The 24365-nt window shown below is 35.9% G+C and overlaps 2 protein-coding genes across 2 annotated transcripts in view; both read right to left on the reverse strand.

Moving 5' to 3' along the window:
* LOC145687829 (uncharacterized) overlaps window positions 1–24365 on the reverse strand; it is a 92968-nt gene that overhangs the window by 60964 nt on the left and 7639 nt on the right. The window contains exon 3 of the mRNA XM_081761281.1: window positions 8734–8950. Coding sequence (XP_081617407.1) covers window positions 8734–8950 — 217 coding nt within the window. The remainder of the gene's footprint in view (window positions 1–8733; window positions 8951–24365) is intronic.
* On the reverse strand, window positions 13946–24358 carry LOC145687830 (uncharacterized). Its single transcript, XM_081761282.1, has 5 exons — window positions 21171–24358; window positions 19816–20110; window positions 18466–18819; window positions 15839–16258; window positions 13946–15284 (listed from the first exon to the last, which is right to left on the reverse strand). The coding sequence occupies exons 3-4, from the start codon at window positions 18789–18791 to the stop codon at window positions 15853–15855; spliced, it is 732 nt and encodes a 243-aa protein (XP_081617408.1). The 5' UTR covers window positions 18792–18819; window positions 19816–20110; window positions 21171–24358; the 3' UTR covers window positions 13946–15284; window positions 15839–15852.

Raw genomic sequence — 24365 nt, forward strand, 5'->3', positions numbered from 1 at the left:
AAGGCCCAAAATACGTTATATGAGGGTCTTTTGAAATACGGTATTAGGATATATTATTCACTTTGACGAATTCAAGATGGTGGACGGAAAACTGAAGGAAGACATTTCTCGACCGCCAGACTGAGGGACGACTTTGGACCGGGTGATCGCCGGAAATTCAAGTGAATTCAATTGACGCAAGAAACCGGCAAAGAACGGGCACCTCAAATTAGTATTTTATACTATATTCAAAACTGAATTCAGAACTATTACAACTTTTACATTTACTCAAAGTATTAGCGAAGTTATTAATTTATATTCTACACAGCAGAAAAAGTGTTAGGACGGTGATAGGACTAAACTTTGGTGCAAGAGCAGGTTACTGACTGAACCTTGCTGAAGTGCCGTTGAATAAACAGAAGAAAGATTTCTATGTAATAATTACTTATTGAGATGAGTTTCTGATTTGTCGATGATTCAACAGGAACTGTTTATAGAAGATGCTCGTTATATAATATAATGTGTGAAGGCACCTATGATGTGATTGACGTATCGAACATTAAAATCTGATGAAATGAAAATAAATAAATAAATAATAAGCTCATTGAGAGTTGTAGTGGCATTGTTTGGAATTGAAAATACAATTGCGATAGTACAAATGGGTTAATTTTTCGTATTGCTTCAGGCAGGACCTACAGTTTCGAAACACTCCTATGGATGCATTTCCACCGGGGATAGAATAGTGAGAAAAAGTACGAAAATTTTGGAAAGAATGACGAAAGAGAAGGTAAAACTAAGTCTGGAATTACGAATAACACTGTACTCTATATTAAAACTTGTTCACTATGAAACTTGGATTTATAGTCCTAATGTCAGAAGAAAATACCTACTCAAAGAAATAAAATAAGAAGTACATTTAGAAAATGTTTCAGGAAATTACATCACAACATCGGAAACAGTCACATTTTTCTAGTACAACTTAACTCTTAATTTATAAGTATAAATTTTGCACTTGAACTCAACGCAGACATAACAAAAAGAGTATAGAAATTTTTCTCATCGACTATATAACAAAACCATTTTTTTTTTCAAATCTTTACGCATAGACAAAACAATTCTACTTCCAAAAAAGATTAGAATGCTCGATATTAAATACATTAAAAATAATCATAAAATATGTTAAATTTATCGTAAAATACAACAACTTATTGAATATATATACACAAGGTATTTTAAAATGACTATCTGGGTTTTAAGTCTTTGTAGTATTTATTACAATTATCTTACAATTATAAATAATACATGAAATGAAAGAGCAACTCAAACAGTTTTGTACACATGCTCTGTTTCCTCTGTCTGCCGTTAGAAAGCGCTAGTAGCAAAGATGGAGACTAGTAAGCAGAAAGCTTTTTGTGTTCTACATTTTTCAAAGACTGAATCTGTAGTTACAGTGCAACTGTCTGTTTGAAGAATTTTAAGGAGACGCTTACAACTTCGTCCTTATCGTTTGCAGTTGCTACAAGCTCTAAATCCTACAGATTACGGTTTACGTGCCAACTTTGCAAATGAAATGTTTTTGCGTGACGACGAAGATTTTCTGCATCGTGTCGTCTTCAGTGTTGAATCGACATTTCACCTAAGTGGCGATCTGAACACTCATAATGTTCGCATCTGGGGGTCAGCAAATCCCCACTAGACAGTACTGATGCAACGAGATTCCCCTAAATTGAATGTGTTTTGTGCCATATACCAGTGGAAAGTTTATGGCGTTTGTTGCCTATCGACTGGATGCGTGCCATGTGACGAATGGTGCTCACATTTAACACTTGTAGCAAAAACTGTTCTGAGTTGCTCTTTCATTTGATATATTTATTTATATTTGTACGTTAATTGTAATAAATAGTACACAGCTTTAAAACCCCAATAGTTATTTTAAAACACACTGTATGTTGTAAAAGCTCTAGATACTCTCTCCAGTTGGGCAGGAAAACTTGTAAGAGTTGCAACACAGACAAACCAGAAATATCTGACACAAAATGTATGAAGCATAACACAATATATTTAACAAAAGTACACTCAATTAAGAGTTACACAACGTGCATAATCTACCATGGATGTCCGCAAGAGGACAAAGTGGGGCCGTGGCCTTTTGTTGGAACTCAAGTGAATCCATAATTTGAATTAAGTTTGCGGGTACTATTGAAAATATTGTTTACTCTTGTATAAGTTACATATCAGCCTTTGGCCCGAGTGCACAGTTAACCTTGTGCTAGTACGCAGATTTTATGATTCTTCTTGTTGGACACAACATAACGAAGGAGTTAACAAATGATCGACTCAGTAACAAACTAACCTTGTTGTTTTTGATAAGGGCGAAATGTCTTAATATGAAAGGCGTTTTCAAGTTACTAGTTAATATAAATGCCACTTTAATCAGAATGAAGTATATCCAAAGAATAAACATGAATATTACTACAATTCTCGCAAAAAGATGGCCTTAGTGGGTGGTAATTGGAACTGTCCGAACAGTTATATCTTCTTACTAGTGACATTATAACTTAACGTGTGTCCAAAGACGGTGCCATATTTTTGGTCCCCTTTTAACTGTGATTAATAACTGACACATGTGGGTTTCGGAGGTGATTTTGCTTTTTCCTCTTTTTCCTCCTCCCGCGAACGAAAAGTAGATGCTGCGAAAATGAATACACTGAGCAAATGCCTACATATGGTTCACTCCTTCTCAACGGAAGAAGACAGATTTTCTGCTGAAAGTGTCAAATAACAAAACAACACAAACCATTCGAATTTCCAGGCTATTTCTTTTCTTCGCCACAATATTTAAGACATTACATTACTTTCTCAAGTGACAGAGAAGATCAGCTTTTACTCACCCTCTATTCTGGCCAAGAACTATCAAACAGTTCGAATTTCTTGGCAACACCAGATTTCGAAGAAAATATGTTTCACTACCATGTACTGGGAGAAGGCTAATAGGTCGATTTTTTATACCACCCACTAAGGCCTTTAAGCTTTTGTGAGAAGATTATGCACTTATTATCACTTTTTACTTATTCAAAAATACAATTTTGTTTATACAACACCGGTAATGGAGGACGTGAAGATAAACAAAAGGCCACTTATAAAGGACACATGAATAATAATAATAATGATGATGATGCAAACTTCTACCGGAGATGAACCGCAACCGTTAGGGTCATTACACCAAAGGTCTACTCAAATAAAACAGTAATTTGGGGGCCATAGGGAAACCCTCGGATTAGGATAGAACAAAAAGCTTAGGCACGGAAGGTGAAGAATTACACACCTTGAACAGGGATCAGGTTAAACTAAACTAAACTAAACGCTTCCAATAGTTTGTTAGAATATAAACTGCTTCCGTCTAGGATGTCATACCAAAAATCCACTCAACTAGTAAACAGTAATTTGGATGATTCAGAGGGCCCTTCTAAGCAAGCAGAGATGAAGTGGGTCAATATTTGTGAGTGGGTCAGTGGGTCTTGGGTGAACAGGACGTGATCCACTGCGACCCACCACCCACCGTGATCCACTCTGACCTACCGACTCACTCGGACAAACCGACCCATTCTGCTTAGTGCATTGTAGACAGCATCTTTTGAACACTGGTGAATTTGTCTACTTTTTACTTTCAAGGCCTTCATTTTTCTTCCTTTTTCATTTGTTTCTGTTTACTTACCTGAGATAAGCATATCTAAGTGCAAAAAGAACTTCAGACACCTTTGGATATTTTGATATTTGTAATTGTAATAATAGCATTGTAATAAACAGAACGTGTCCTAATATTTTTAAAAATTCTCTTTTATGGGGGGACTTTCTATATAATGAAAATTGGCAATGGATTGATTTGTAAAAGTATCGAAAACGATTGATATTAGTTGGGAAACAATTATTAATTGAGAAACAAGAAATACAGTGCTTCGCATTATATATCCACTGCTTTCTACTATAATATTGCTGAAGCTTGTGTTTATTATATGGAGCACACCTATAAAGTTGTGAGAAAAATAGAAAAAAAATTGGACTGTAAGCTTAATTACATGGAAATTTAAGTCTTGTACGGTAGGCTTAATTATATGGAAAATTTTACACCCTTTTTCCATTTACGTTGGCCTACTTTACCTTGATTTGAGACTTTCAAATCTCATCCTGTTTCCCACTGAAAGTGTATGTAATTCAAAAAGGAAATAATTATGTACGATAATTAAATTTAAATTCACCGTTATATGGCCCATAATAAACCATTTTATATCGTAAAGATCAGATCCACCGGTATTGTAACACAGCGGTGCTTAAGCGATTGACCGTAGAAATTTAAACTCCGATCAGAGATAATTTCACAGCTTTGTTTTATTACAAATAAATTCTTTAGTCAGTGGAGACAAAGGCGTGGATCATGGGTCAGAGTTGATGACGATGGGTTTTGGTCGGTCAGAGTGATCATGGGTCAAGTTTTCATTGGCCCACGCCATCTCTGGAATCAAGACCGTACAAAAAGTTAAAAGAAAATGAAATTGGTGGAACAACAAAAAGTGGAAGGAACGGAGAGAATAAATCAGATTTCATTGGTAGAGAACTCCCACAATACAAGACCAGAGAGGTTTAACTAATCGTAAAGTTGGAATACTGAATCTCATAGCTTACGATATATTCAGGAAGGGTTTCATGTTTGGTTTGCTTAACAAGCATATCCATTTCGCAGAGTTCGTAAGTGCGGTACAAAGAGCACCTTGGAAAATTGAGAAAAAGAAAACTAGAGAAAAATTTATTACGGACAGGACATCATTTCACAAGGAGCAGACAATTATCTTCTCAAACAACTAATATATCAACACTACTACGTATTCGACATAATATATTTTTCTTCACCATTATGCAGTGATATATGAAATAACATGACGTAGTGTCACTTGCAAACCTAAAACCCGAGTTGGAAACAATACATTATTTACAGTATTGATGATAATGGTTTTGGATAGCCTCTATTGTGTATATATAATGTCACTAAAATTTTTATAGATGTGTAAATACACTTGGATTTATTTGAATTTATCTCAAAATTTTACCATTCTGCCGGTTCACATTTCTAAAATCTTTATTATGTCATAACTTCAATACTTATGGCCTTGGCACCTTCTTGTTCACCTCAACCACAGGTTAGTGGGCAACATGCAAATTTTACAACTTTTCTTAGCTACTTTAATAAGGCCTCTTCTTCGTAATTGCATCTACATATTCTATCCTTGGTCTTCCTCTTCCTGGTTTTCCTTCTGCCTTTCCCTCTACCAGGACAGTGATCCAATCGGAGTGTCGAATAAGATGGCCAAGCATGCTGTTTCTTCTTTTTCCTATTATCTTCATGATCTGCCTTCTTTCATTAGCTTCCTTTAGTACGTCTTCATTCCTCATCCTTTTGGTCCATGATATGCGCTGCATTCTGCGCCAACAACTGTAAAATATATTACACCTTCGGAGGGCCTATTTACTAAAACTGTTTTTAGATTTTCCGCATCAATTTTACTCGATGCGTATCCTAACAACGAGGGAGATTAGGCACCAGTTTCTGCTCTTCATCGTATACAACTTTATGAAACATTATTTCGTGACAAAGTAACCATTGAATTGTAGAAATGAAGGAATCGTGAATGTATGTAATCGTGAATCATCTATTTTTTTCTAATCTGACCTTCAACTATACACATCAAATTATTATACATCACATACGGCCGCCTGCATCTTGGATCATCATTTTTATATTAATCACTAGCAGAATACCCGTTCTTCGCACGGGGAGAATACGTTTAATTTTGGACATAAAGGGATGAATTAGATTTAAATGGCATCCGAAGTGCCACTGTTCATTTCAGCGACCCCGAAAACTATGGATTCGACACTAATATCGGTCATTTTTTATGATTCTTTATATATTTCCCCTCCACCACCCCTCCTCTAAGTTGCACCATCAAAGTGAAATGATAAAACACATCCTAGGCTCGAACTACATCGTTTTAAATTTGATCGAGATTGGTCGAGTGATTCAAGAAGTATGAAGTTACAAACAGTCAGCTTCATTTTTATGTAGATAGATTAACGAGTCGGCACGATTTCCGAATGACTGAACAACTAGTCATGATTTCCATGAATGGTATACATTTCAGCAGTTTTGTGTTCCTCACATATAGGACAGGTTACAGAGCGCACTGTGCATGTAAGAACAATGTGTAAACGCTATTTGATTATGTGCAAATGGTGTCTGTGCTTTGACAGAATCACGTTAGGCACGCTTGCACAACTATATTTGCACACGGAACTAACTCTTGGATATGCATGATGTATATATCCCACGCATGATGTATATATATTGGGTGTTGCAAAATGAGTGTTACAACGCTTGCGAGGTGACTCCTGCCACTGAGACAAGAAGAAAAAGTTCTCTTGAACTTTCGGCTATCGGACATAGTTTCGGATCTACAAGGTGCTGAAAGCGTGGGAAAATGACTTTCGGACGCCAATAGTTCGGAAACTATCCAACGTAAAGAGGGCGGGTAAAAAATTCACTGTAGAAGTCATACCTGCTGTATTGAATTTTGCATGTTTCACAATCCTACCATGCACGCGCAAGGGATTCCCCAAAGGAACGTAGGGAGTCCCGGATAATCTGCCAAATGAAAATTGATCTAAATGGATATGAATTGATAGGGTTTCTATCAGGTAACAATAATTCGTTTGTATTAAGTCGATATCTGGAACAAATACAAAATGCCGGACACCTCCACGCCCGTTGTGTGTGGTTGCATAATCGCCGGTACGGATGTTGGCCAACAGTGACGTTCTGAGTACTAAGTGTAGCGAATTAGTACTCAAATGCTCTAGAAAGACATCTGGAGTGTCGGTAGAGCACAATAGATGAAGCAGGGTGATTCACATGTCTGGAAACACTTAACGAAAACTGTCCAGAAATACACTCATACTAAGTAAACGTGAGTTCAAAGAGTCGGAAATGTATGGATTAGCGTCAAGAATATGAAAGCCATTGCCAATTCATCAATAATATTCCCTCAAATCGATGCAATATGATGTGCATCGATTTGAGGGTTGCATGCCAATAAGGATGCAACAACTGAGGCCAAGTTGAAATTGTGCAAGGGGACTCACTAAGAAAGTGGGTAAACTTAATGAATGTCACTAGTGGGATCGCATGATTGATATTGAAATGTGGCCAATGTGTGTGTTGATATCGACATGTAGCTAATGGACAAATGTCAACATGTCCCACTACTGCTGGGACACAGTCCCACGTGCGAAAAATAGGAAAACAACTACTCGGGTCTTTGTCTTGGCATATGCACTGTGTGTAAGATACGAATTTCTGGAGGTATTTTCCTATATTTCGAGTACGTCTTATGACCCAGAAGACGTGGGACATGATACAAGTTTGTTATTTTCACGCTCTATCAGAATTTGAACCATGGATTAAGAGATTTCTTTTCATATGTGTCGACTGTGGGACAATGTCCCAAACAAAGAGAGACATTGATACAATCGTGTTCTAGTTACGTTCTATCAAAAAGTGCACTAGATGTAATAGCAGAATGTACAACGTTATTTTCCTAGTTTTCGCACGTGGGACGGTGTCCAAGCATTAGTGGGACATGTTGACATTTGTCCATTAGCTACATGTTGATATCAACACACACATTGGCCACATTTCAATATCGATCATGCGATCCCCCTAGTGACATTCCTTTAGTATATCCAGTTTCTTTGTGAGTCCCCTTGCACAATTTCAACTTGGCCTCAGTTATTGCATCCTTATTGGTATGCAACCATGCACATCATACTGCATTGGTTTGAGGGAATATTATTGGTGAATTGGCAATGGCTTTCATGTTCTTGATGCTATTCCTTACATTTCCGACGCTTTGAACTCACGTTTACTGAGTATTTCTGGGCATTTTTCGTTAAGTGTTTCCACACATGTGAATCACCCTGCTTCATCTGTTATGGTCTACCGACACTCCAGATGTCTTTCTAGAGCATTTTAGTACAAATTCGCTACACTTAATACTCAGAACGTCACTGTTGGCCAACATCCGTACAGGTGATTATGCAACCACACACAACGGGGGTGGAGGTGTCCGGCACTTTGTATTTGTTCCAGATATCGACTTAATACAAACGAATTATTGTTACCTGGTAGAAACCCTATCAATTCATATCCATTTAGACCAACTTTCATTTGACAGATTATCCGGGACACCCTACGTTCCTTTGGGGAATCCCTTCCGCGTGCATGGTAGGATTGTGAAACATGCAAAATTCAATACAGCAGGTATGACTTCTTCAGTGAATGTTTTACCCGCCCTTTTTACGTTGGATAATTTCCGAACTATTGGAGTCCGAAAGTCGTTTTCCCACGCTTTCGGCATCTTGTAGATTCGAAACTATGTCCGATAGCCGAAAATTCAAGAGAATTTTTTTTTCTTGTCTCAGTGGCAGGAGTCACCTCGCAAGAGTTGTAACACTTATTTTGCAACACCCGATATATATATTAAAGTATTGATAAAGTGCTGATTGCTGCTCAAGGAGTATTAAAACAGGATTAACAAACAAACAAACAAAGAAAATGAAAAAGAAATAAATTTCGCTGCCAACTGTAAAGAAATAATCAAGCAGTCACTTAACACAAACGAAAATTCTGACGCTATCGTTGCTTACCATTCGTTCTCTAGCTGATTCACCAGTACGCTGTTTCCTACCTCCCAAGAAGGAGGAGCACTGTTGCCATTAAGAACATCCTCATGGTCTTCTGATCCTTCTTCATCCGTCGGGTGTTCTTCGGTTTGTTCCATATCCGGAAATTCACAAAGAACCACATTTTGGTCTCGTCGAAATGCAACGAACTTTTTGGGTTGATCAAAATACTCGTCGAGATCTGAGAATAAAGAAGGAAATTATAGCTTACGTAACGGAGTTACAACATTAAAAATACAACTGACAGGAAAAGAAACAGCTTCAGTTTATACAATGGATCATTGTTAACAAAAGTACATACCTTCCACCGACATGTTCTTCTGTTAATGAAGCCAGAATGAAAGGGGGAAATGCAGTGCTTTATCTTGGTGTCGACGGTGCATTCGAAGATATTAAAATTAAAAACATAAAATTATTTTGTAATTGATTGGGACCAGCGTACTGTAATGGGTTTATTTTCAAAACACTAATTCTCGAAGTGTCTTATGATTTTGATACAAATTTATATTTCACAAATTATCAATATACAAAAGAACGAAAATTTCAATAAAAGGAATTCAGACGACTTCCTTCTAGAAACAAAGATTCAAAAGTTATGTCGAAATCAGGGTCGGCTCTACCATACGTGTAACACGTACATTTGCAAGGGGCAGCAAAACCTGTTATAACTATATTATTTAAAACTAGCTGAATATACTCATTCTTCGCATGGGGGCTGTATTTGAAAGTGAACGCCTGTGTGGAATTATCACCATTCATTTCTATGGATTTGACACTAATATCGGTCATTTTGGGCTATTTTTACATGTCTCGGTATCCCCCCCCCGTGATAACCGGCCCGCATGCGATGGTAGCTGAATTTGCAGGTCATCGCTAATGGAAGTGTCACCATTGATATCAGCGACCGCGAAAACTATGGATTTGACACTAATATCGCTCATTTTACATTACTTTAAATGTCTGGGTACCCCTCCCCAGGTGACCCCGGCTTGCAGCCGAATAGGGTGAATTTGGAAGTTAATGCGATCGGAGTTTCACCATTGATCTCAACGACCGCGAAACTATGAATTTGACACTAATATCAGTCATTTTCTACTACCTTTACATGTCCTAGTAAACGCCCCCTGAGATCCCCCCTTGTTCAAATTTTGAAAAGAAACGCTTCGCCTTGGTCTGGGGCATGGACCAAGGTACCCGTGACCAAATTTTGGTAACTCTCGGTCCACTCGTCTGGTCCCCAGGCTGCACACAGACAGACAAACACAGAAACAAACTCTTCATTTCATTTATATTAGATAAATATTTCTTATTGAAAACAAACTTCATGATGATGGTAGTTAAATTTACTAAGCTGACCTTCTATTTCAATACTACATTCATAAATCATGTAAGGTCGCATTACTTTAAGATAACATGGACAGTGCTAAAGCAAATGGTTAAACAAATCCCAGCATGAATTGCTTGATTGTTGTCAAACACAAGAACTCATTTCCCGAACAGTAGTGAACACCTGTTTCATTTGGTTAGTTATCACAGTTTTGATATGAAAACTAGTCTTGTCTTTGTCACAAACAAGTTCCTTATCAATGAAGGTGGAAACAAGTTTTTTTTTTTTTTTTTTTTTAATTTTAACATCTTAGAAGGAAAATCAAGAAATAAATGATAAAAGAGCTAGTTGCACTGGAATTGCAAACTGATATATTAAGATTGAAGCTTGATATTGAATTCTATAAAAAGAATTATCTTTCCTCTGCAGGCGTTTGTTTTATCTTTCAGTAACATAATAGATTATTATTTAAAGAAAGAAAAAACAGCCATAACGAGATTGTATTTGTAGTTTTCAGGCCTTTCTGAGTGCGAGTGCTCTATTCTTGTTCTTCGTTGTCCATGATGGGGTAGCACACTTAAAATGCTGGCTTTTAAGATCAGTCCTTTCTGGAGAAAGGGAGTGGCAAATTATGTCATTGCACGGGACGACAAACTGTCTAGAGAACAGTATAGGAAGAAGGGATGTACTTTTGCAGCCGACTGTACACAAAACATCTACTCAACCCTCTTTAAACTCAGTGCGTTCGAATGAAAATATACCAATAACAAATTTTAATACGTCGAGAACCAATAGTGATACACACATCTGGTTTTGTTTTACGGAATATAATTTTATGCCCAGCAGACATCTGAACGCAACAGGACTTCATGCATGCTCGTCACTCGTGGGTAAACTGGCGTCCTTTACTGTTCGTGAGAAAGTAGAGCGCTGGTTTTGGTTCCCAGAATTCAAGTCCCATGTAACCGTACAGAGAAGATTTAGACAACAATACGGAGAGGAACCACCAGACCGTTATTGCATTGTTAGATGGCAGAAACAATTGTTGAGAAAGGCAGTGTGAAAAAATCATGAATGAAGAAGTAGAGACGGTGCGGCAAGCCTCTCAACGAAGTCCACGCAAATGGACAAGCCGTGTGAGTACACAACTGTAAATCCCGCTTTCAACTGTACATGATATCAATCATAAAAGGTTACGTCTCAGAGCTACAAGTTACAGTTTGTTGAAAATCTTCAGTTTAATGACACACCTTGCAGATATGAATTCGCTGCTGAAATGTTATCGCACACTGATGGGGACAAAGATTTGCTTAAAAGAGTAACCTTTTCTGAAGAAGCCACCTTTAATACGTCAGGTAAGGTGCATAGGCATAACTGCAGGCTATGGGATGAGGAAAACCCACATCAGTTTCTGGAACGCAATAGCCCAAAATTAAACGTGTGGCGTGCGTTGACTGAAAATTCTGTCATAAGTCCACTCTTCTTTGAAGAGGCTACAATTACAGGATCAACGTACCTGGCAATTAGTGTTGTAAATAGAAAAAAAAAACGTTCGTATTTTTTAGAAAAAAAAAATTGCCTCTCGTTTTTTTTTTTTTTTTTTTTTTTTTTTTTTTCAAATAGCCATTTGTAATGTATCTAACGTATGTTTGAATCAAACCTCTTGACGTTTGAGGCGTGTTCCCTTCCGTTGCTCTAGCCACTAGGTATTATGCTGCGTTGCCGCATATAAACTTCATAATCCTCGCTTGTAGAATTTACGCTAACACGCTCGAAAAGGTTATTGTTCTTGGTGACTTCTTTCCTACTCCAAGTGAAAGACATCGCTCTTCTGAACACGTACGAAAAAAGATCACATTCATAGGTCAAGTGGTTCAGCTTTTATTATATTTCCTCTTCTTCTTTTTTTTTTTTTTGTTTTTATGTTAAGTCTCATATACCCCAGACATCATATTTCACGCAGCTGTATATGTATAAACAAACTTCGAAACAAGAGTCCACGTTGAAGATAAAACCCACACAAGCAGACTGCCTTTCAATAACTGGAGAAACAAAGAACCATAGTACCACCCTCAGTCTGAATGTTTACTTTGGGATGTGCGGTCGAAGAAAATTTCGTTATAGTTTTTAGGTAGATTCGTTGTAGCGAAGATTAGCTTAAACTATATTCTTTGCGTTTCACTATGTCCCTTAGTAAACCCAGTACAAGTAAGACTGATCGTTCTAGTGGTTACGGTAGTAAAGTTCGGAAAGTAGTGTTCAGTGTTTATTCTTTTTTCACAAGATACGCATCTGAAGATAGCCGAAGAGATCTCGACTTTTCCAAATGCTAAGACTTTCCATAAGTATGTCGAAGTTAAGAAAGCGTATGTAGGGAAGTTAAGAGGGCAAAAATACAAGGTGTCCCAAAATTATTCGTTTTCCCAAGAAAACACATAAATGTTCCTAAAAGAGTCACAAAATTAGATGACTTCGAAAAAGATATCTTCCGTCGTACAGTGTTCGAATTTTATGACAAGGGCGAATTTCCGTGTGTCAAAAAAATTGCATGTGCACTTCAAGAAAAAAATATCGTACACTGGTTCGGTTTCGTCAACAAAAAGATTATTGAAACAGTTAGGCTTCCGTTATCCCAGAGCTAATGATGGCCAAAAATTTCTTATGGAACGGGAGGACATTGTTGCGGCAAGATTGAAGTTCTTGCGAAGAATGCATAATATTAGAGCATACACGACCTATATTCTATTTAGATGAAACATGGGTCAACCAAAATCACATTGTCAAATTTGTTTGGCAGGATTCATCGAGAAATGGAGGACTCAAATTACCCATAGGTAAGGGCAGTAGACTCATTATTTGTCACGTGGGGTCAGACGTGACTGGTTTTTGAACAGATTTTTAAATTATTTAGAGGAAAGCAGTATAATTATTATGGACAATGCTCCGCATCATTCGGTCTGTATAAACAAAATCCCTCACACGTCTACTAAAAAGCAAGATATTATGCACTGGTTGAAACAGAACGGCATTCCCTTCTCCCCCGCAGAAACGAAGACAGAATTCCTGGAAAAAGTGCTACCTTTTAAGAACAGGCAGAAAATACATCAATTGGATCAACTTACGATCAAAAGAGGACACGAAATTATCCGACTTCCCCCATACCACTGCCAATACAATACAATTGAACTTATTTGGGCTCAAGTAAAACGTGAAGTGGCGCATAAAAACACTACTTTTAAAATTTCGGACGTAGAAAATCTAGTTACCGAAGAACTCGATAAAGTGACTCGTGAACAGTGGGCTGCTTGTGTGAAACATGCAGAAAATCTGCAAGAAGATAATTTTGTGAAAGAAATAGGACGCGAAAAATTTTTAGAGCCAATAATAATAAATCTGACCGAAAGTAGTGATAGTGTCGACAGTGAGGATGAGGATGAGAACGAACCTTTAGCTTCGCCTATCGATTAGCAGGGAACATGTTGAAGGTATGCTTTATTTTACTATTGTTTCTTATTGTTGTCAATTGTTATATATTTGTAGAATCAAAAGCTATTTACTGATATATGTTATTTGCGACTGTTTAATCTAATTTGCACGCGTGAAGGGAAGTGGCAATCTGACAACGTTGTCTTCGCACTTCATTGGCTCTCATTAAACGTCAAGAGGTTTGAGCCAGACAAGTATTTTTATGTAGGTAATTACCATAAAATGCATCATAAATTAAACGCTAGATACTGATACGGTACAAATATTTTACGATATACATGAGTAACATACCTACTAATAATCCGGGTTTCAGCAGTGTTTCACCAATATCAACCAAGAAATATCAGTATAATTTTTGTTTGTGTAAGCAGTTCTTTAATAAGTACAAAAATAATTTCACGTACAGTATAAAATGCAAAATAAATTGTCTAAAGGTAAAAACTAAAAATACTAATTTGCCTACTAGTATTTTTCTAAATTTCACACATAATTTGTCGAATAGATATATGATATGTACACTCATGTCAAAAGTGATTGTCGCATATCTGTAACTGTCTTCTTGTAAGAATATAATTTGACAATGATTTTGCAGGGTACTTTTAATACTGGTATTATCTGTATTATCGGGAAATGTATATTTGTGATAAATTTCATACAAAATGTTGCTAAATGGACAAGGAAGTTTTATTTTTCTTATTTACTGATCTTTTGACATGAAATTTTCCACATACATGTCTCTGCTGATTATACATATACTAACATTATAAGAAATACAGGGCGAATTCGTTATCAAATTATATTCCTACAACAATATATTTATAGACATGTGACAATAATTTTGGATATGGGTGTACATACAAGACATGAATATAGGATGACATAATTTGAAGCAATATTTCTCATTAACACTATTGGAACTAAGACGTAAACAGGAGAGAATTTTTTTTCTTATGAAGTTATTGATTACAAGAACTAAACTACTAAATATAATTTTGTACAATTCTAAATACATCAAAACATGACATCTGTTACTTTTGAGATTGCTACTTAAATAACTTATCAGGTTGAGGAGATAAAAATATTTTAAGAGGTTACTTTTAACAAGACCTATGGTTTTATAAGCATACAAGTACGAAAAAAAAAAAAAAAAAAAAAAAAAAAAAAAAAAAAAAAAAACAGTGTTCTCATCAATTTCACATTAAAAATCGTCTGAAGACACTTGAAGCGTGTCGATTTCTTTCGCTGTAGATGTTTTTGATGTGCTGGGCAATGATGAGGTGACAGTTGCAGATGTTCCAGGAATATTAGAACCAAAAGTTGTTTCCGAGATACCCACAGCAATTTCACTCTTACATGAAAGCTTGAGATTGTGATTGATATAAATAAGTTTTCCAGCCCTCTCATTTGATAATCTATTTCGTCTACAGGAATGTACTGCGGTATAGGTACTGAATGACCTCTCACATGCTGCTACTGTCGCAGGCAATGTCAGAAATCGAACAGCAAGTTTTGACAACTCGGTTGAATTACAAAATCCATTCCACCATGCCACCGGACTGATGGATGTCACTGAAGCCCATAGAAATTGTTTGCTAAAAATTTTCTTGTTTAGCTCTATAGTTGCAATATCTGCAAGCACAATGTCCTCATCGATTTCTGCAATCTTCTTAGCTGTCTCATATATTGTTTCTGTTGCATCTGCCTGAAGGAAAGAATACAGAAAGTAAATCAGAGATTTATGTGACATATTTTACTTTTGTTTAAAATTTTGGTAGCTTACTTTTAAAAGGATGTTAGTCAAAAAATGGAAACTTTAGAGAAACATAAAAAGGCACAAATCTACGACCTGGCGTCTGTTTTTAAAATTGGTACAAACATAACTATAAGCAGACTTGACTTCTTAAATATAAAATATATTGTGCATAATCAAGAAATCAAATAACAAAACGTTACTAAATTTCGTCGATACGATAATATATACCTATTTTAAGATAAGTGATTGAATTGAAAAAACTGTCACATTTGAGAGTGCATAATGTATCAAAATAATGTCAAGTGTAATTTCTTTGTTCTGAACAAGAGTATTGAAGAAACTTTAATATAAAGGGTGTCCAAATGAGAGTGTGTTTGTTTTCTAGCCGTATTTAATATTGATTTCAGTGATTAGTGGCCATGCATTCCTCTTTTATAACATTGTTTTACTACGATAAATTATTAAATGAATCATTTCAAAGTGACTTTATTAGGGATACTTACTAATTCCTCAGGAGTCAAGTCACATCCGAAGAAAGATCAAGAAGATTTGCCACTTTGTGCATAATGAATATACAAAATTCTTTTCTCTTGTTTAAAAGGGCGAATGCTTCGTTCTGTTCACTCTTTGACGGTGAACTTGTTGGTAGATTTTCCTCAAAATGTTCACATGGAGAACGAAACATATGTAATGCAGAAGAAATTCTAGGTCGATCACATTCAAAAGTTGAAATGGCTGTCTGCAAAGGTTTCAATAATCGTAATAAGCCACTAACTTTCCCCCAGAAAGTATCACGTAATGATTGTTTGTTTAGAATGTCATATTTGCTCCAAGTTTCTTCAATGCTATCATCAATCGCCAATGACTGTATAGCTCTCTTATTTCCTATTAAACTCTCCAGGCATTTAACAATAGATCCCCACCTAAAAAAGAAGAAAAAATACATAAAATACACACCTTTTGTAATACATTGTTCTAAGCGCTTAATTCCTTTTATATATATTTTTTATTATATTTATGAATTTATGTGGTCTAAATTGAACTTAAAAGTTACAAATCATCAAATATAAACACCGAGCTAAAAGTAAGAAAAGGACATGTGATGTGGAAGAAATGGTACATGACGCACGTTGACTGATTACCTTTCATTGTTATAGGAAATTAAATTATATTACATTATTACAGAGTATCTGCAGAGTACACGTAAGTTGTTTACTACAAAGAACACTGGTGGCGGATATTTGCGAAGCTCCCGTTCAGAATCAAGATGTCTCAAATTTTATCCTATTATCAGGATGATGATGGTTATTATGTAGATAATAATAATAATAATAATAATAATAATAATAATAATAATAATAATAATAATAATAATAATAATAATAATAATAATGCAATTGATGAAATATTTGGTCTAGGAATTAATTCGTGCGGGTGGACAAGAGATGGCGCAACGAACGGAGCGTCCCACAGTTCCGTGTATCCACACATGTGTTGCAAACCCCTGTCATCGCGTATCGTTCGTAGTATAGGGCAGTGGATTAAAGCGTCAACAACACCAGTTTGTAGTTAAGTGAACATGGCGCAATTTGTGCCTGATAAAGTGTTTTTGCGGGGTGTCCTGCTGCATTACTTTAACATGCAGAAAAGTGCGACTGAAAGTCATCGTATTTTGGTGGAAGTGTATGGTGACCATGCTCTAGCTGAGCGAACGTGTCAGAAGTGGTTTGCACGGTTTAGAAGTGGTGATTTCGGCTTGGCAGACCAAGAGCGAGCTGGACAGCCAAAAAAATTTCAAGACGAAGAATTGACAGCATTGCTCGAGCAGGATTCGTGTCAAACGCAGGAACAACTTGCAGCAGCATTAGGCGTTGATCAAACAAGTCTCCAAACGCTTGAAAGCCATGGGAATGATTCAAAAGATGTCACATTGGGTTCCACATGAATTGAAAGACAGAGACGTTGAAAGACGAAAAACCATTTGCGAATTGCTGCTTCAACGACAGAGCAGAAAGGGGTTTCTGCATCGAATTATTACCGGGTGATGAGAAGTGGATCCATTACGAGAACCCTAAACGAAAAAAGGCCTGGGTGAAACCAGGTGAACCAGGTCCATCACAACCAAAACGAGATATTCACTGTGCAAAGGTTATGCTGTGCATATGGTGGGATATGAAAGGTGTGGTGTACTATGAGCTGCTGCAACCGGGTGAAACTATGAATGGAGAACGTTATCGACGACAATTAATGCGTTTGAAGCAAGCTCTGGCCAGAACACGACCAGAATGGGAGAACAGACATGATAAACTTATTGTTCAACATGATAACGCTCGCCCACATGTCGCAAAACCGGTCAAAACCTATTTAGAAAATGTCGGATGGGAAGTTTTACCCCACCCGCCGTATTCACCAGACGTTGCTCCTTCGGACTACTACTTGTTCGATTGCATGAACAACGATTTGATTGGACAGCGGTTTACTTCTTCAGAAGATATCGAAACATGGGTCTCTGACTGGATCGCTTCTAAGGATGAGGACTTCTTTCGCCACGGAATCCGTACATTGCCTGACAGATGGGCGAAAGTGGTGGCTAGCGATGGACAATATTTTTCTTAAGGTATTTATGTATTTTGTGTTTGTACTACAGCTTCAATGTGTGCGTACCAACCGCACGAATTAATTCCTAGACCAAATATAAAAGTTGTAAAATACATTTTGCTCAGCACAATTCAAATATTTGTTAAGTTAATTAGATTGGATATATTATTTATATAATTATTGGTATCAAAAACCAATAACTGTAATGGTAACGCGCTATAGTACAGATATGTCATTGCCAATAATGATTTTTTAAAACCCAAAACTTAGATTAATAATTTACTATTATTAACTACTAATTTTATTAACTCTCCTAATGAGGCCTAGGCACTAGCTTTAATATTTATATTTTTGAGCTATATAATACTTCAGGACGCTCTAGCTCTTCGCTCCACAACTGCTAAGCCAATATCTTAGAAGATTGTCTCCACTGTTACACATCAATTAAAACTTGATAGAATAAATTTTAGTGAAATCCCAACAAGTTAATATCTGATAAGATAATAGGTTAAATACAACTCTGCCATCTTACCTTACTTGCACAGGCAATTTGAGAGCAGGCGATGTTGATGATTGATGTTCCTTCAAGGCTGCTGTCAAAACCTGTGACTGCCTTATTGACTTAATCATCGTTGTTACATCAGTAAGAAGTGCAGACACGGAATTCAAAGCCCGTACGTCAGAAAATATCAAATTTAATCCATGGGCTAGACAGCCATATGTGAAGAGATTCGTGTTTACATGTTCCGATTGAAGTATTGTCCAGGCAGCTTTCATATTGGCTGCATTGTCGGTGACAACACCAAACACCTTTTGTGGTCCTAAGTCCATCATGACCGCATTCATCTGTTCAGGCATATAATCGGCTGTATGCCTTTTTCTTTACCTGAAATCAAAGTAGCAGAGTTTGAATTTTATTCCTAAAATCTACACAGTTACACTGTATTAGTTTTCAAACAACATAAACTGACAGTGGATATTGTTAAGTGTTCAAAATTGGATTCATATTAAGAAATCTAGGTAGGGATAATTACAAATTACAGACTGATTTGGCGATTTCCATTCAATTAGTTCTGAAAGTATGCAAGGCGTAAATAAGAATAATGTCATATTTTATATAGCTATTAGAAACTAAAATAACTTTGGCAATTACTGTTAATTACATCAGAGTGAATCAAGAACTGTAACTGTTTTAAAGAAGATCTACCAGGAGAACATTTTGTTGGTCACAAATTGAGTTCTTGTTTCTTTCCACAAAATCTATTAAAAACAATTCAAATTTAGTGATAAAACAGTTATAGAACCATCTTCATTATTGGTATGTACAAAAGTCGTGGAAAGAAACACTCTATTCAGTAATAAACAGTAAGGTTGTTTCGGCGCAAAATCAAGGGTAAAGCCAGAAACATTGCGTTGCTAACGATTTATCTCAATATATTCAGAATATGAAAAGTTAATTTGTATTAAGATAGTAGGTGGAACAGGAGTGTAGTAGCTATCCCTTGACTAGCATATATTATCTCGAAATGTGAATAGCAGATGTTTATATGTGTATAATACTTCCTAGTTTAAGAGGCGCGTATCTAGAAGTTTCTTTTCGGAGGAGTCCGAGGTGCGTCTGGGTAGGAATTTTACATAAAATATAAGTTCTCTAAATAATTTTGCTTAGAGTTATGCAAAGTTTTTTATAAAATTCCGAATTTTGGGAGATAAATAGTGCGATAAATATATTCTGACGAGTTTACAGTAGAATAGTACTTATCTGTACCAGCAAACAAGCTACTGTACCAACTACTATCTCATTGTTGATAATTGTAACTAACTAAAAAGTAAATAACTGTAATAAATATCTAAACTCAAAGCTCCCAACTAATATAGTTACCTGCGGGTATAGTTTTGAACAAGATTGGTTCTGGTGTAGCGATGACAACATTTACAATTGCTTCATTCCTTATGTTACTCCACCCATCACACATAACTGCTACCGAATTAGAAACTCTCAGCTACAACCACTTGTATTCTTTCATATTCCTTATCCAGAAGAGGATTAGACACTTCATATCTTGAAGGCAATTTGAAAGTTGGACTCAAGAAGGATATAAAATCTTGCCAATATTCGTTCTCAATGGAGCACCACTAGCATAAATAGCACGAGCTAGTAATTCATTTCTTTTATCCTGCAAAATGTTGAGAAAAAATGAGACTTTAAATTAGAGAGAACAGAATGAAGACTTGTTGAACTATTTTAAAATTTGCTTTGCGTGTATATTTATTACGGAGATCACTAAATATGGCACCTACAATTTGAAGTGGGATCTTAAATGAAAAATAAATTATTTAAACTCGTATTGATGTATTCTTGATAATGCTACATAACTTAGAAGTTAACAAAAATGCATTGTAACCAAATTCATTAGATCCTGATTAGGAAATGAAGAGGTAAGTGGGTTCGATCCCTACTGCTGTTTATCCTACATTCCTGACTGATATAGTGGCCTGAGCCAGACACACCAAAATGCTATAAATAAATAAATTCAATCAATCAGCTGAACTTAAATAAATACTTAAAAGTGATATTAGAATAGCGACATTTTGACTCAAATTTCCAGTCCCTCTCCCCCATGCTTTAGCCGTCTGGTGTTAACTTCACTAACGTCGGATGGGTAATGGTTTATCATGTGGGTTCAATTCTTGCGGCCAGTTATCTTAAGATGTTCCTTTCATCACAGTTTCACCAGGTGAATGCCGGTGTGATACCTTTACTCAGGACTTTACTGTTAATGTTACCCTCCCCATTACCCTCGTACCCTATGCGTCCTGATCCAAAGGGCATTTCAAAGGATCAACATTCTACATTCTGAAGAAAATTGTTTTCGCTGCTAGCCGTTTTTTCGATATATAGGTTTCGAATTTCCAGAAAAATCTTTGATTTAAAATTAATTTTGAAAAACCATCACACTGTTTATTCCATGAGAATATTAAAACAATATTATCATTTATCATTATGTAATCGCTGTAAAATTTATCCATTTGTTCGACACTTAAAGATGTGGACAAGATAAAGAGAGACAGTCTTTTCTTGAGACTTGTCATGTTAATTTCATAATTATAATTTGTTTTCAAAATGTTAAATATACCAAAATACTAATTCAGACATCAGACATGAGATAAAATTCTTACTACGTTACCATACAAGTTACAACATATTATTATAGATTTAAATTTGAAATTACTTACCTGTTCAGAAGATTTCATTCTGTGAATAAACGAAGACATCTCCAAACTACTTTTCGACGTTTTCTGCTTCTGGTTTCTTTCCGTTTGTAAAATTCCAATTATTTCACTTTCTTTCGGCACAACACGTATTTCTTGTCCTTCACTTTCCTTCAAACTGGATTTCCCGAGCCTTTTACTTTTCGAAATACGCCCTAAATACTTTTCCCTCACTATATCCGAACATTTTAAACATTGTTCAATATGTTGTTTCATTCGGGTACCATTTTTAGACTAGTGAGCAAAACATACATTGAACTTTTGGTGTCTTACCACTTCCTTTAATATTTCTAAATAATGAAGAGACGACAAATTTCTTTCGGCCCGATCCTTTCCTTTTGAGCATGGTATAAAAAAGTGTTCAAATATCACACAAACAGTAAAATACTTAAAACGAAACACAACTGTACCTATCTTCTCAAACTAACTAGAGACTAAGAGACTGGAGTAATGAACTGAATTTTGCATTACAACTGAAAAAAGGGACTTTCCCTTTCACCCTTTTACTTGAAAACTCGGCACTTTTCCTCCCACCCATATACTTAAAATTCGATACTTTTCCGTGACGTAACGTCATCCTTTAAAACAGAGCAGTGAACTTCTTACCGCAACCACTAAAAACGGGACTTTTCTTTCTTGTGTAATAGAGATACGAGACCGGGACAGGAGAATGAGAGAACAACCCGAGTTACTAGTAAAAAAAAAAGAATTATCAAATGTACAATAATCACAACATTTTGCTCGTAAAGGTACAAGTAAACAAAGGATTTGTAAGTTACGAGGACTTCGACTCAAGTTCGGCTGATCATTTTACTTATCTGCAACATAAATCAATAAATAATAGCTGCCAGAAAAAAAAACAGACATTTGAAAAAAAAGATGTTTTTTATTGAAAAAAACTTCACAGAAAAAAAAACGTTATTTTTACAACACTACTGACAATGTTGTAAAATTATGCAGTACCTTGCATACCACATGGATACATGTTCCAACAAGACAGAACTCCTCCGCATAGGCCCGTTGCGTGAGGGAATTTCTGGATAACCATTTCCAGAACAATTGGACTGGAAGGGGAGTTCCCATTCAATAGCCCCCGAGATAGCCCGACTTGACATTTTGACATTTTTCCTTGGGAGAACATACCAGACCCAAGTTCAAGATTTAGATGATCTAAGACAAAGAATTATTGATGCTTGCGGATTCGTAACACCTCAAATGTTACGCAACAATAGGGGTACAGGTGGAGGTGTACTGATGTGAGTTGAGTGATTTTTTTTTTTTTTTTTTTGTGCTGGATACAAAATTTTATTATTTCCTCTTTCCGAAAAACAAAACCGGACGATTCTATTACTATTGGTTCTCGAGTTATTCAAATTAGTTATCGGTATATTTTCACCCATACACACGGTACATCACAATCATTTTCTCACAGTATTTTCGTTTTGTACGAATAATATTAAATGTATGTAACTATGAACATGAATAGCATCCTGACATGTTGTTGGTTTGAAATTGTGTTTTCTAATCGTTTGAAGAAAGTAACAATATAACACTCTAATCAAATAAATATCTATCGAAATTTTCAAAATGAGGTGTTTGTGATTACAGACATAATTAGTAATTCCTGTGGACAAAGGATACATTATTCCAAATGACTAACTCTAAAGATATACATTTAACAGTTCTATTTATGTACGTAGGTAGGGTTTGAATTTCTAGCTTTCAAATAGAGGAAATAACTAGTTCAAAATAAGTGGATAAAACCTTTGGTGGTTGGTGAATGCAGGGTACCTAAAATTTGTATTTTCAAAAATTTTAAAAATATGCATTGACAGCTTTAAAGCACTGCAACGCTCGTGTATATTAGTGTACTGAAAGATGTCCTAATAAGGAGCGACATACCACAAGTTTGAGTCATGTATTTGCTAAAACAAAATTGTAGAGTAACGATAATGTGTTGTACACTTCCTTCTCGCAGTTCTCCTTCTTATTTGTGTCTTTTTTGCTAGTTTCGCTGAAAAAGACCGATCTTATCCAGGTAGGGAAGAAAAATGGTTATGAAGAACGTGTTGTATGTTGCTAAAAATTATCGCAACTTCTTTTCTACAAGAAAACGAAAAATAAGAGAAAGATTAACAATGAAATTTGGGCACGTACAACGTATACTACTAAAGAATTATGTATTTAACATATCGAATGTTACTACAGCTTATCAATCCAGGGGGAGTGTAGAAAAACCTAAAAGCATTTTATGGAATTTACACGGCATAGAGTGATTTATGAAGTTAACCTGTGATGTGATAAAAGTTACATTGGCAACACAAAACAAAATGTAAGGGTTAGACTGAAAGAACATGCAAGAAACGAGAATGTAGACTAACTGTGAAAACACTTTTAAACAAGATCTGCAACAATAGTGGTGTTAAAATTTACAAAAACATTATTGGGGGTCTTAGAATATTCGAATAAAAACACTATTTAAGTTGAGTTCAGGTAATATGGTAATACACTCAAGAATTTTAGCAATAATTTCAGTTTCAATGAAATTTCTCGCTTAAAGACCTCCGTCATGCTTTTTACGCTACAAAGGGACGGACGATTAATGAAAATGAATGATTGTGAAAGAACTGGCGGAATGAGAAAGTAAGAGGAAACTCACAGACACAAACTCTCTTGGCCTGGGATCAAATCAGGGACCCCTACAAAAAGAGGTAAATAGTCTACCACTGACCCACTATGTCCACCGTTTTACTTTTAATTCTGATTTCTGTAAACCACTTCCAAGCCTTCGACTCTCCCCTGGAACATTGTTCACGAAGGAGTAAAAGGAAATAAAAACCGGGTAACATACACTCTATCAATTAATACTTGTGCACGTGTAGTTATCTTATTAAATCTAGTAGCTCTTACACTAGGACACTGTTTAATAAGAGGATCATAAAGCAAAATATAGGAATCAAATGAAGATTGTATTACACATGGAACATAGATGAAACTGGTATAATAGGCTTACAAGCATTCCAATTCTTTGCACACTTGACTTCCGTGCACATGATTCAACTTGGATATCTATTGGGAAACCTTTGCATTAACTAACACAGAAGAAAGCTAAAATACCCAAACAAGCAATATCAAACAAAAACAAACAGAAAAAAAAAT

This window comes from Thermobia domestica, chromosome 6, assembly GCF_964235325.1.
Source record: "Thermobia domestica chromosome 6, izTheDome1.hap1.1, whole genome shotgun sequence".
In the NCBI taxonomy this organism is placed as follows: domain Eukaryota; kingdom Metazoa; phylum Arthropoda; class Insecta; order Zygentoma; family Lepismatidae; genus Thermobia; species Thermobia domestica.

Bases quoted from the DNA above. Each gene is read 5' to 3' on its own strand.
- LOC145687830 (XM_081761282.1), bottom strand. From the start codon at position 18,791: ATGCCTGAACAGATGAATGCGGTCATGATGGACTTAGGACCACAAAAG. The intron at 16,259-18,465 runs GTAAGATGGCAG...CTTCTTTTTTAG, and splicing joins AAATTGCCTGTGCAAGTAAG to GTGGGGATCTATTGTTAAAT.